We start from the raw sequence: 12,500 nt of genomic DNA, 5'->3' as shown, positions 1-12,500 counted from the left end.
ATGCAATTATCCATTGAGTGGCTTGATACAAGGTTCACTAAGCGTATTGTATTAAATGTAGGGAATCAATGTCAGCTGTAAATCACATTAAAAAGCCAGCATGATACAAGGCGATTTGTAAGAATATGACTGACACCATTGAATTATTTTTTAGTATGAACTTCCCCTCCAAGAGGTCACGAGAGAGACAGGCAGAGAGAGAGAGAGAGAGAGAGAGAGAGAGAGAGAGAGAGAGAGAGAGAGAGAGAGAGAGAGAGAGATGTGGTGGTATTGAGTGTTTGGGAGTATTGCTGGTTATTGATTTCCCCAGATTGAAATGTGGTCTCTCTCTGTGAAGGACCCGGCACCATCCTGCCTGCTTCGCGGCTCTTATCACCATGACAAGGACGCCTCCTCAGATTCCAATTTCTCTCCCAAATATTAACTCATTAATCATAGCCGCTGTCCACGATGGATTTAAATTTTGCTTGGAAAATATCTTCCCCCCCCCTTCCCTCTCAGCCCTCACAGACCCAACAAAACACTGATTACATTTTATTTAGTCTTTGCTGGTCTTTGCTGTAGTTCTGATTTCTGTCATTGTCTTTCTCATACTCATTCTCCACCTCTCTCTCTCGCTCTTTCTCTCACTCTCTCTTTTTCTCTCTCGCTCTCCCCCCCAGGTCATTACCGCCACATCTCTACCATCCGTTATGTTGTCCCTCATATCTGTCTTTCTTCTCTCCTTTTCTTAAATCCATCTATCTCCACCCCCTTCTTTCTTTCTTTCTCTCTCGCTCGCTGTCTCTCTCTCTCTCTCTCTCTCTCTCTCTCTCTCTCTCTCTCTCTCTCTCTCTCTCTCTCTCTCTCTCTCTCTCTCTCTCTCTCTGCCTCTCTCTACCTCTCTCTCCCCCTCTACCTCTTTCTCTCTCTCCCCTCCGTTCTTACTATCATATTTATGTCATCTATTATTTTCTCCCTAATATCTGTTTTCCTCTTTTTCTCAACCCTCATCTCTCGTCCTCAAGCTCATCACCCTCAGCCTTTTCCCCTCCCCTCTCTCTCTCCCTCCCCCCTATCTCTCTTCCCCCCTCTCCCTCCCCCCCTCTTCTCTCCCCCTCTCTTCTCCTCCCTCACTGTCTCTCTTTACCAAACTTTGTTTTTTAATCCCTGGACTGAGGTGAAGAAGCTGCTGCCTGCTTGTCTGTGTAACACAAGTGTAGGCACCCATCTAAATGCAAATGTCCGACCTGCATCGCAATAAGGCCGTGGGCGCAATGTATTTTCTTATTATTCTCTCTCTCTCTCTCTCTCTCTCTCTCTCTCTCTCTCTCTCTCTCTCTCTCTCTCTCTCGCTCAAAAAAGGGCACTTGAGAGTAAGAAGTGAATGAGTGGCACCACGATGAGTCGCACCTGCTGTAACGTTCATCTATAATGTCTCTTTTTATTTGTCTAATCTTTTTATATGTTCCACCCTTCCTTCTTACGGTGCTTTTTTTGTTGTTGTATTTTTAAAGTAAAGTGGGCAGATCACAAGCTGAGTAGGCCGGGGCCTATTGGCTTTGGGGAACACGATCAGGGTATCTGCAGGTTTCAACAAGTTATGTTTAATGTAATGCCAATTTCATGACCATACTAGCAAAAGAAAACCCACACATAGCGACATTGAACTGACGGCTGCACTTACTCGCCGATAAAAATTCCTGCACGTTCCATACAAACTCTCGCCAGAAGCAGCAACAACTTGAATACAAAAACATTTCATATATTTCATATTATTTAATCTCTCGACAGCCAGGCTGAAATTTAAAGACTTTTCAATACCTTTTCTAAGGCCTTCAATTTAGTTTTTCTAGTTTTTAAATTGAGAATGTAATACATTTTAAGACTTTTAATACCCCACAGATACCCTGACGGTACAAGCAAAACCAGAGCGCAAGAGGCGGTCCAGCATCCAATATCACTGCCTGGTTTGGAAACTGCACGGCCTAGGACAGGAAGGCTCTACAGAGAGTGGTGCACTCAGCAGAGCGTACTACGGATTTTGCACTACCACCCCTGCAGGACTTATACAACAGGAGGTGCAAATCCAGAGCCTGCAGAACAATGAAGGACCCTCATCACCCCAACAATAGCCTGTTCAAGCTGCTGTGGTCAGGCAAGCATCTCAGCATACATGCAGCAAGAACAGAGAGACTCAGACTCAGCTTCTTCCCACAGGCCATCAAAACACTGAACACTGATCTCTCCACACACAAGCACACATTAACACACATGAACACACACACACACGCACGCACACACACACACACACACACACACACACACACACACACACACACACACACACACACACACACACACACACACACACACACACACACACACACACACACACACACACACACACACACACACACACACACACACACACACACACACACACACACACACACACCACACATCCTCACTTGCACTCTCTCACACACACACTACAAAATATTTCACTTTAAGAAACATAACTGTACATTAGTATAATTATTGTATTTATATTCTTAAGCTTAGCATTGTATTGTATTTTATTCTTATTACTTTTTAGCATGCCTATTTTATAGCCTATTCTATTTTATTTTATTATTCTATTTTATTATTTGTATTTTTGTACAATCGAGGTGCCGGGCATGGCCACCATATCACTACATGTCTTTATGTACGTGACAAATACATCTCTTGAATCTTGAATTTTTAACAACAATAAAAAAGTGTCAGCTAACCTTGCTTATGCTAGTTTTGATAGTTATGATAAAAGTTACTTTTAAGCCCAGCGTTAACTTAAACCACCTGCTTTAGAGCCAAATTATTTTAGTCTCTTTTTTAGGAGAGCACAGACCAACAGTTTCCTCTTCTGATTACCGCTCCTGTAAGCCGCTTCCGTTTACCCCGCTTTGCACGCTAATGGAATACCAGGCGTTCTGCCAGGAGAGACCGGTCGAGCGAGGGTTACAAGCCGAGAGAGGGAGACTGTGAGAGTAGGGTAGATACATGAGAGAAGGCTTTGGTGGGCTCTAGCTCTCCACTCTCCATCTACCCCTTCATCCTATGTCTTTCTCTCCCCCTCGCTCTCCATCTCTCTTTTTTCTATTCTAGATTCTAAGCAGCTCTCTGGCTTCTGTGTCGAAGTGCATAGGCGTAGATTTAGGGGTGGGAGGAGGGATGAGGGGGTTGCAGGGGACAATATTGAGAAGAGGTAGATTTGTCCCCCTCAAAACATATTGCTAATATGAAAGACAACACCCTCCCCAACAGAGGTAAACAATATGAGACCTGTAAGAGTAGCCTAAGCTTTAAAGTTGTGATTTCTTGTGATTTTGACTGTCAAGATTTGTTGTTGATATGTACATGATTCTGAAAACAACACAAAACACGTGTGATATGTTTTGAATGTGCAGAAACAATATAGGAGAATAAATATTTGAAAGCAATACAGAATGCCTGAGAGCCTTACTGCATTATATTCCATTATATATGGGTTATATCTTTCCACCATAAATTGATGCAGAAAAGGCACAAATCGGTGCATACCCCATAACCACCAGAAGGCAGGAAATTATATGTAAACATTTCCAGTTGAAACCAAACCTACGCCCTTACCATAGGTGTATCAATGCAGAAAAGGCACAAATGCTAAAGATGTCCTGTGGGAGGACCGACAGACCACCTACTTAAAGTGTCCGCCCCCCCCGATGTTGAAATCAAACATACGACCTTGCCTCTACCCCTTCCTCCCATGTCTCTCTCTCTCCCCCTCGGTGGATCCTGAAGCGGCTCTCTAACCCGCGTGTTGAAGTGTGCACGTGGGCCGAGAGGAGGAAAAGCTGTGAGCGACACCTTTAATTTTCCACATGCTGCATCAGTGTTAGTGTGGGCTTAGCGTCGTCCTAGACAGCAGCCACGGAGCTGTCTGACACACTCAGCACCTTTCACTGGGGGCTGTCGCGCAGTGTCGCAGTCACTTTGTCCAGATTAAAAACAGCGGGGGGGCCCGCCACGCCATGCTTAGCGGGACCTGCGGCGTCTCCAAAGTTCTGCCGGGTAATAAGTTCTGTCAGATGGCTTGCTCTGTCAGACAGTAAGTTCTGTCAGATGGCTTGCATTAAGTTCTGTATTGTAGTAAGTTCTGTCAGACAGTAAGTTCTGTATCGTAGTAAGTTCTGGTAAGTTCTGTATCGTAGTAAGTTCTGGTAAGTTCTGTATCGTAGTAAGTTCTGTCAGACGGTGAGTTCTGTCCCATAGTAAGTTCTGTCGTATAGTAAGTTCTGTCAGATAGTATGTTCTATCAGATAGTAAGTTCTGTCCCATAATACGTTCTGTCGGATAGTATGTTCTGTCAGATAGTAAGTTCTGTCGGATAGTACATTCTGTCAGATAGTATGTTCTATCAGATAGTAAGTTCTGTCCCATAGTACAATCTGTCAGATAGTATGTTCTGTCAGATAGTAAGTTCTGTCGGATAGTACATTCTGTCAGATAGTATGTTCTATCAGATAGTAAGTTCTGTCCCATAGTACAATCTGTCAGATAGTAAATGGTGGTAAATGACTGCATTTAAATATCTCTTTTATCCGAGGCGCTTTACAATTTTGTTCCTCAAATTTTTACCCATTCACTCACACATTCACACACTGATGGTAAGTTATGTTCCATAGTACATTCTGTCAGATAGTAATATGTTCCATAGTACGTTCTGTCAGATAGTAAGTTATGTTCCATAGTACGTTCTGTCACATAGTAAGTTATGTTCCATAGTACGTTCTGTCAGATAGTAAGTTATGTTCCATAGTACGTTCTGTCAGATAGTAAGTTATGTCAGATAGTACATTTTGTCCGATTAATTGATTAATTGATTGACTGGTTGATGGATGGATGGATGGATGGATGGATGGATGGATGGACGGACGGACGGACGGACGGACGGACGGACGGACGGACGGATGGATGGATGGATGGATGGATGGATGGATGGATGGATGGATGGATGGATGGATGGATGGATGGATGGATGGATGGATGGATGGATGGATGGATGGGTGGATCAGCAGTAAACCAGGCCCTCACCTGTCACTCTCGTCCCAGGATATACAGGTCTGGTTAATTGTGCCCTGAGGATGGAAGAAATAGAGAGAAGTGTATAAGATCGACAGGAGAGAATACAAAAAATACAGGTTTTGAATGTGGAGTCAGTGTTATATCAAATCATAAATCAAATGTATTTGTATAGCCCGAAATCACAAAGAATTTTCCCCATGGGCTTCACAGATCAAGAAGAAACATCACAATAGACACAATAGATTCAGAACCAAACCACCATAAAGTCCACATTTTGCAACACTCCCAGACTTTCCCCAATGAAGATAAGGAACGACTCCTTAAAACCTAGCAATAGGAAAAGAAACACCACAGGCGCCGTGGAGGAGATAAACCTCAGATGAGCCGTTCAAAGGGGATCCCCCATCAGGATGTCTGTGATATTATAGTGTTGCTATGGATGATAGATGGATGGAGAATAGAACAAGCGAATAATTGGTATGTGTATGTATATACATGTAATAAAACACATATACATACATACATACATAGTAGCAATCGTATCTAATCAGTATTATGATTTGATGTGAGATGTACTGGCTTTGCTGGAGTGAAAATGTGTTTCTTTGTCACATCCTCAGGGGTTAAAGTGGGCAGGAACGGTCCGGAACTGCATTTTGGCACCTTCGATTGGCAAAAAATATATAAATAAATACATAAAAAAATATATATATCCAGGCAAAAGGAGGTGAGTGCAGCCGTTTGTCTGGGAAACGGCTATTAGGCTAAGTGGACAACACAAGTTATATCCCATAATATTCCGCATTTAAGTCTGCTGCTTGGGTGCATTACAGATTTAGTTTAGTCTACGATAGAGATGGATTAAACAGAGACCGAGTGTGAGAATTGCGCTGCGCGAGCGTCGATACATTTAACGTTTATGGGCCACTTTGCATCGCTGTGGTCCGTTACCAGCGAGAGTAATTACACAAAACAAGCTCTGCATTTATATTGCGACAGGGAAAAATCCATAATCAAGTCCTTAATGTTGTTATTAATAGCGAACTATATGCAGCCCGATGCGGTCATGGGTAGTTTGTTACAGTATTTCAGTGCATAACGTCGAGCCACCGTGTTAATATCTTCTCTCATAGTCACTTCAGCAACAGGTCAAAACTTGGAACAGACACAAGGCAGAATAGTCAGAGTCATCCAACACTCAATATTCTTTGTTTGTTTAGTTGGGTTGATTAGACGCTTATAGATATTTTTATATGTTTGTATAAGATGACAATGACTTGTTGGGCTAAACTACATTTGTTTTTATATTTTTACTGTATCAATAATTGTATGTTTCTGTATTTTCCACCCATCCCAATTTAGTCGTTATGCCAATTCCCTTCCTGGTCGTTGCGCGCATTGCCCCACTGTCGGCCTGGGGAGGGTGTAGAACTACCACATGCCTCCTCCGATACATGTGGAGTCGCCAGGCGCTTCTTTCCACCTGACAGCGAGGAGTTTCACTGGGGGAACGTAACGTGTGCGGAGGTTCATGCTATTTCCCCCAGATCCCCTCCCTGCTGAACAGGCGCCCGACCGACCAGTAGGAGTCACCGTTTACAACGACCAGGACACATACCCCACCGGCTTCCCACCCGCTAACACTGCCAATTGTGTTGGTAGGGACAACTGACCAAACCGGAGGTACCGCTGACAGTCTCCCAGAGTGCTTAGTCCACTGCGCTACCCAGCTGCTCCTATGTTCTTGTTCATTTTACTTATTTATGTGTTAAATATAGTTTTATTTATCTACTGTATTAATGTATTATTTGTTGTAATGTTGATTGTGTGTGGACCCCAGGAAGATTAGCAAACTGCTACGGCATAAGCTAATGGGGATCATTTACATAAACAAATACACAAATAAACACGCCCACTATAGACTACACAGAGCAATAGACTCCAGAGCAAAGTTACCAGACTGCACACAACATTTTGATTACACTGGGATGAGGGAAAAAGGTTATTCAGATATACCCTCTTATGAGTCACTGTGATGGATTATGATTGATCAATTATATTGTAGACAGATCTTCTGATCAAAATAGGTTTAATAGTAAAAACAATGAATACAAAGTACATGTAGGTTAAGTGAGCTTTGTCTGAGAGGAGTGCTCTCCTCTGGCCAGCTAGGGGACACTGAAGAAGAGGCGGAGATTATTGAGACAAGTGTAGAGAGAGAGGGCTGGGGGCTGTAGCCTCTGGCCTCTCAGCTAGGTGTGAACTGAGCTATTGTTTGGGGCAACCAAAATGATTCCTCCACAGTCACCTATAATTAACAAATAATTGATAATATGTTCTTTATGTTTTCAGCTAATTCACTGAAGGCAAAACTTTATTATTATTATTATTATTATTATTATTATTATTATTATTATTATTATTATTATTATTATTATTATTATTATTATTATTATTATTATTATTATTATTATTATTATTATTATTATTATTATTATATACGAATACTATTTTAATATTTTTAAAATGTCTTCTCAAAACCGTGATTTGTGTGAACTGTTACACCCCTAGAGAAAGTTATCGAGGTTCATGTGTAATAACTTTACTCAAAGATGGAGAAAAGAGAGGACAGAAGAGGAAGATGATGTATTATTTTCAAGGTTAAGGAGTCAGGACTGTTCAGCAAATTTCTAAAAGTTTAAAGCTTGCATAAGTAATTATAAAGTAATTCATTTTAGATGTATTATTTTAAGTCAGACAGTCGATATGATGAGGTGTTATCTGGTTAATTCATATGACTACGTACTGACTAGTACTGACTAGTACTGACTAGGCACTGGTCACGGGAGGCTTCAATAATGTTTGGATGATAATCCATTTTGTGAATCCATTTGTTGAAACAACATCTTTGTTGGCCCTGGCTCCTGATATCTTAATGTTAGCAAGCTAAAGAGCATAGCTTAATTAACGTGCATAACATAACTTACCTGTGTAACATTAAGTAACTTGTGTTCCGCTGGGAAAGCATCAGCATCAATCATTGCATACACTTGGTTTAATCCAAAAGTCCATTCGGAAACGTTGTATTATGAAATAAGACGGGTGAGTGTGAGTCACTAAACTCTCTCTTTTTTGCATGTTTGTTTCATTTCCTGATATGACGGGGACCCCTCCTTATCTCACTAGACTGTGTTGTTGTGACCCGTGTTCGCGTGTGACTTTCGAATTATTGTAAACACAACATAGTACTGTGATATTCTGATATATATATCACATTCTGATATATATATTTTCTGTGTAAAGTAAATAAAAATAAATAAAAAACGAACATTTAAAAATACAAAATAAATCAAATTTAAATAAAACGTTTGGGCTCAGCCCTATAATGGCCTGGTGCCGGACAGGCTGTGTTATCCATGGCCTCTGTTAGGTTAGGTCAAGGGTATCAGTCATCAATGTGAGTTTAAACTGATGATGCTCTTTAGTATCACTTGCCAAATTACACTTTTTCTACTATGGCTCTGGGTTGGAAAGCAGCCATGATAGTATGATAGGCTGTGTAGCATCTGTTCATATTATTGTAGAGAGCAGCAGCACAGCCCAGAGCCACAGCAGCACATCATAGCCTTTAAGACAACAAGTCCACAAGAGATCAGAGTGTAGTCTGTCTGTCCATAAAGACAACAAGTCCACCATAGATCAGAGTGTAGTCTGTCTGTCCATAAAGACAACAAGTCCACCAGAGATCAGAGTGTAGTCTGTCTGTCCATAAAGACAACAAGTCCACCATAGATCAGAGTGTAGTCTGTTTGTCCATAAAGACAACAAGTCCACCATAGATCAGAGTGTAGTCTGTCTGTCCATAAAGACAACAAGTCCACCATAGATCAGAGTGTAGTCTGTCTGTCCATAAAGACAACAAGTCCACCATAGATCAGAGTGTCGTCTGTCTGTCCATAAAGACAACAAGTCCACCATAGATCAGAGTGTCGTCTGTCTGTCCATAAAGACAACAAGTCCACCAGAGATCAGAATATAGTCTGTCTGTCCATAAAGACAACAAGTCCACCAGAGATCAGAGTGTAGTCTGTCTGTCCATAAAGACAACAAGTCCACCATAGATCAGAGTGTAGTCTGTCTGTCCATAAAGACAACAAGTCCACCATAGATCAGAGTGTAGTCTGTCTGTCCATAAAGACAACAAGTCCACCATAGATCAGAATGTCGTCTGTCTGTCCATAAAGACAACAAGTCCACCATAGATCAGAGTGTAGTCTGTCTGTCCATAAAGACAACAAGTCCACTAGAGATCACAGTGTAGTCTGTCTGTCCATAAAGACAACAAGTCCACCAGAGATCAGAATATAGTCTGTCTGTCCATAAAGACAACAAGTCCACCGTAGATCACAGCATAGTCTGTCTGTCCATAAAGACAACAAGTCCACCAGAGATCAGAATATAGTCTGTCTGTCCATAATAAAGACAACATGAAGTCCACTGGAGCTCACTTTGTGCACTCTGTCCATTTTCCAACGCTACACTGGAATTTAGGGTTCCTCCACCTGCCACATCCCACTTTAACTCCTGCACATCCCTGTCCTTTCACAGCGTAGAGGAGTGACATTCTGTTGTTTGTCTTGGCCAGCAGCATCAACAACAACACAAGTAGTACAGAAGAAGCAATACATTACAGTGTAAGATAAAAAAAAGCCATGACAAATTAAATTAATAGCATCAATTTACAGTACAAGTGTACTGCCATGCAGAAGCTAACCACAGTAACTAATTCTTTTTTCAAACACAACATAAATTGAGTTATAAGTGAAATTGAACTTCTGTTCTGTTCTGTTTTATCTCTGTTTTATCTTTTGATGAAGTTTCAGATGAAGTTTTGCTCTGTTTTAGAGAAAAAGGGGTATAAACAATTGCAGAAACTACAAAATCACTGGAGAGTCAAAGCACTTTAAAGCCATGTTGCTCAGTTTCACTGTTTGTGTAGTTACAGCGGTCAGCTTCTGCGGGGCAGTGTAGTGTGTCACATGCCAGTAGCTGGCCGTTAGTGTCATAGATATATATAACTAGATGGTGCAAGGCAGAGTCTCCAGCGTAGTTCACCGGTGACCATCTTGTTACAGGCAGCACGCCCACTCATAACATGAATGTCTATGGTGCATGTACTATTGAAATAACCATAGCTTGCAAAATTTTCAACCGATTTTCAAACGGTTTGGTTCGTTATAAACATGTTCATGTTATGAGTGGGCGTGTTGCCTGTGGCAAGATGGCCGTCATGTGGCAACGTCTGTCTCCATTGGCCAGCAGCGCGGGTGAGTCATCTAGCCTTTATATATGTCTATTGTTAGTGTTACCGGGCAGACGGTCACTCACGTTGTACATGTGGGAGAACTCCACCTCCACGGGGGCAGAGAGGGATGCAGGGGTGGGCTTGATGGTCACAGACACAACCTTGGAGTTGAGCACGGTGCTGTTTCTGTAATGGACAGAGGCTAATCGTCAGCTTGATACCAACTCCCTCACTCTCCACCTTCAAATCCTGTCTCAAAACCCACCTGTTCTCCCAAGCATTCAACCTTCCCTACCCATAACCACCCTCCTTCAACCTACCACCTCCTTTTCGCCTTCCCTACCTTCTCTCCTCAGATTCAGATTCCTTTATTAAGCCATATGTGTAACCACATTGGTAATTGTCACAGCGATACAGTGTATGCATTTTTCATACATTTTCTTTTCACATAACAACAAGACACAGGACAAAGACAGTGGCTTTGCCCCCCCCCCCCCATCCCCTTGGTTTCCCTTACTTACTTCCCTGATTGTCTCCCAGGCCTGGCTTCTGTATGTTGTTTGTTATTCGTGGTTTTATGTTCTTGTGTACTCATATTGTTCCCTGTTTCCCTGTGGTTCTTTTGCCTATTGTCAGCGACTTTGGGTCTTTGAAAAGCGCTATACAAAATACATTTATTATTTATTATTATTATTATTATTATTATTATTATTATTATTATTATTATTATTATTATTATTATTATTATTATTATTATTATTATTATTATTATTATTATTATTATTATTATTATTATTAACTTCTAACAAACTCCAATAAGCCACACTGGCTGAACAAGCTAGAACCCAGAACCCCCCACCCACCTGAGGAGGTATATAATATAACTAGGGAGGTCAATCGTTCTGCCGTAATGTAATCGAATGAGAGCTCCGTCCACAACGGTACTTAGAACACAGTTTCGTCTCCTTCCGTTTTCGGGGCCACTCAACTCTGTGGTGGAAATAGCCAAAGCGAATAACTTACTCAGTCCAAAGAGACTTGGTTAATACAATTTATTAATTCAATCAATGTATCAATACAGTAAGAGTTAGGCTGGATGACTCTCAACGTAGTGTTTAGCTAGGACACCCGGAATGAGAGACTCCTCACTGGATCTTGAACCATCTTTATACATGCAATGTAAAGGGTGGGGGTCAAAGGAATGTGACATCTTTAGGGACATTATGGAAAGGTGGGACAGGAAGGAATGGGGGTAGGGATGTGGATATGAGGGAAAGATGGGCAGATCAAAAGAGAGAGGGAGGGTCTTATCTCCCACAACTCACAAAAATCCAAAGTACCAGACGATGCTTCACTTTGTAGAACAAACACACTTCCCTAATACACCCCTAAGCTTGAGCTTGTTGACTAATTGGTCTGTAAATATGTTGAAATGCCACAGAGTAAATTTCCCACAAGAACCTGTGACAGTTAGATGATGTAGCCACACATTACGGACCAACAGGGCAGACGTTTGCTTGATTGAAAAAGGGGCGGGTTCCAATCAGACTGCAACCAAACTCCAAGGCGTAGGTTCCTAGAGTCTGTCATAAAGCGGCTAACACACTGTCGCCTCACAGCAAGAAGGTCCTGGGTTCAATTGCCGCTGGGGGACCAGGTTGGTGGGTTGTCAGGTACCAAGGTGGGGTATCTCCCGGGCCTTTCTGTGTGGAGTTTGCATGTTCTTCTCCCAGTGCTCGCAAGATTTTTCCCTCCGGAAAAAGAGATAAACCCAATGGAAGAACATGCAGAACAGATCGCTAACGCTGTCGCGTCCCTGATGAAGATGGACAGGAGCACTTGGATTGGTCCCCGGGTGCGGCCCCACGCCCATGTCTGCTCGCGGTTGCCCTTGCGGGGAAGGACGATGGGGTAAAATTTCATCGGCAACCCAACCTATGTGTCGCCCATCGCATGTGTGTGTTCGCTTCATGACTACAATGCAATGTGTGCTACGAATAAAGACGTCTTTACGTCCCGTTTTTCTATCTTTAATCTTAAAAAAAATGTATTTGCAAAAGGACCAGGTAATGAAAAGAAGCCTTCGCAAGCGTCGCAAAAAGCACGGCTC

At 42.0% G+C, this 12,500-nt stretch overlaps 1 protein-coding gene across 1 annotated transcript in view; it reads right to left on the bottom strand.

Moving 5' to 3' along the window:
• Window positions 1-12,500, bottom strand: part of adgrb1a (adhesion G protein-coupled receptor B1a) — a gene marked incomplete at its 5' end in the record, with an annotated part of 169,377 nt that overhangs the window by 93,066 nt on the left and 63,811 nt on the right. Inside the window, 2 exons of the mRNA XM_084336668.1 lie at window positions 5,095-5,138; window positions 10,474-10,576. Coding sequence (XP_084192794.1) covers window positions 5,095-5,138; window positions 10,474-10,576 — 147 coding nt within the window. The remainder of the gene's footprint in view (window positions 1-5,094; window positions 5,139-10,473; window positions 10,577-12,500) is intronic.

The sequence above is a fragment of the Notolepis coatsorum genome (genome assembly GCF_963971535.1).
Source record: "Notolepis coatsorum genome assembly, chromosome: 19".
Classification (NCBI taxonomy): domain Eukaryota; kingdom Metazoa; phylum Chordata; class Actinopteri; order Aulopiformes; family Paralepididae; genus Notolepis; species Notolepis coatsorum.
Note: the sequence above shows the minus strand (reverse complement) of the source record. Positions and strands in the feature narration are given on the sequence as shown.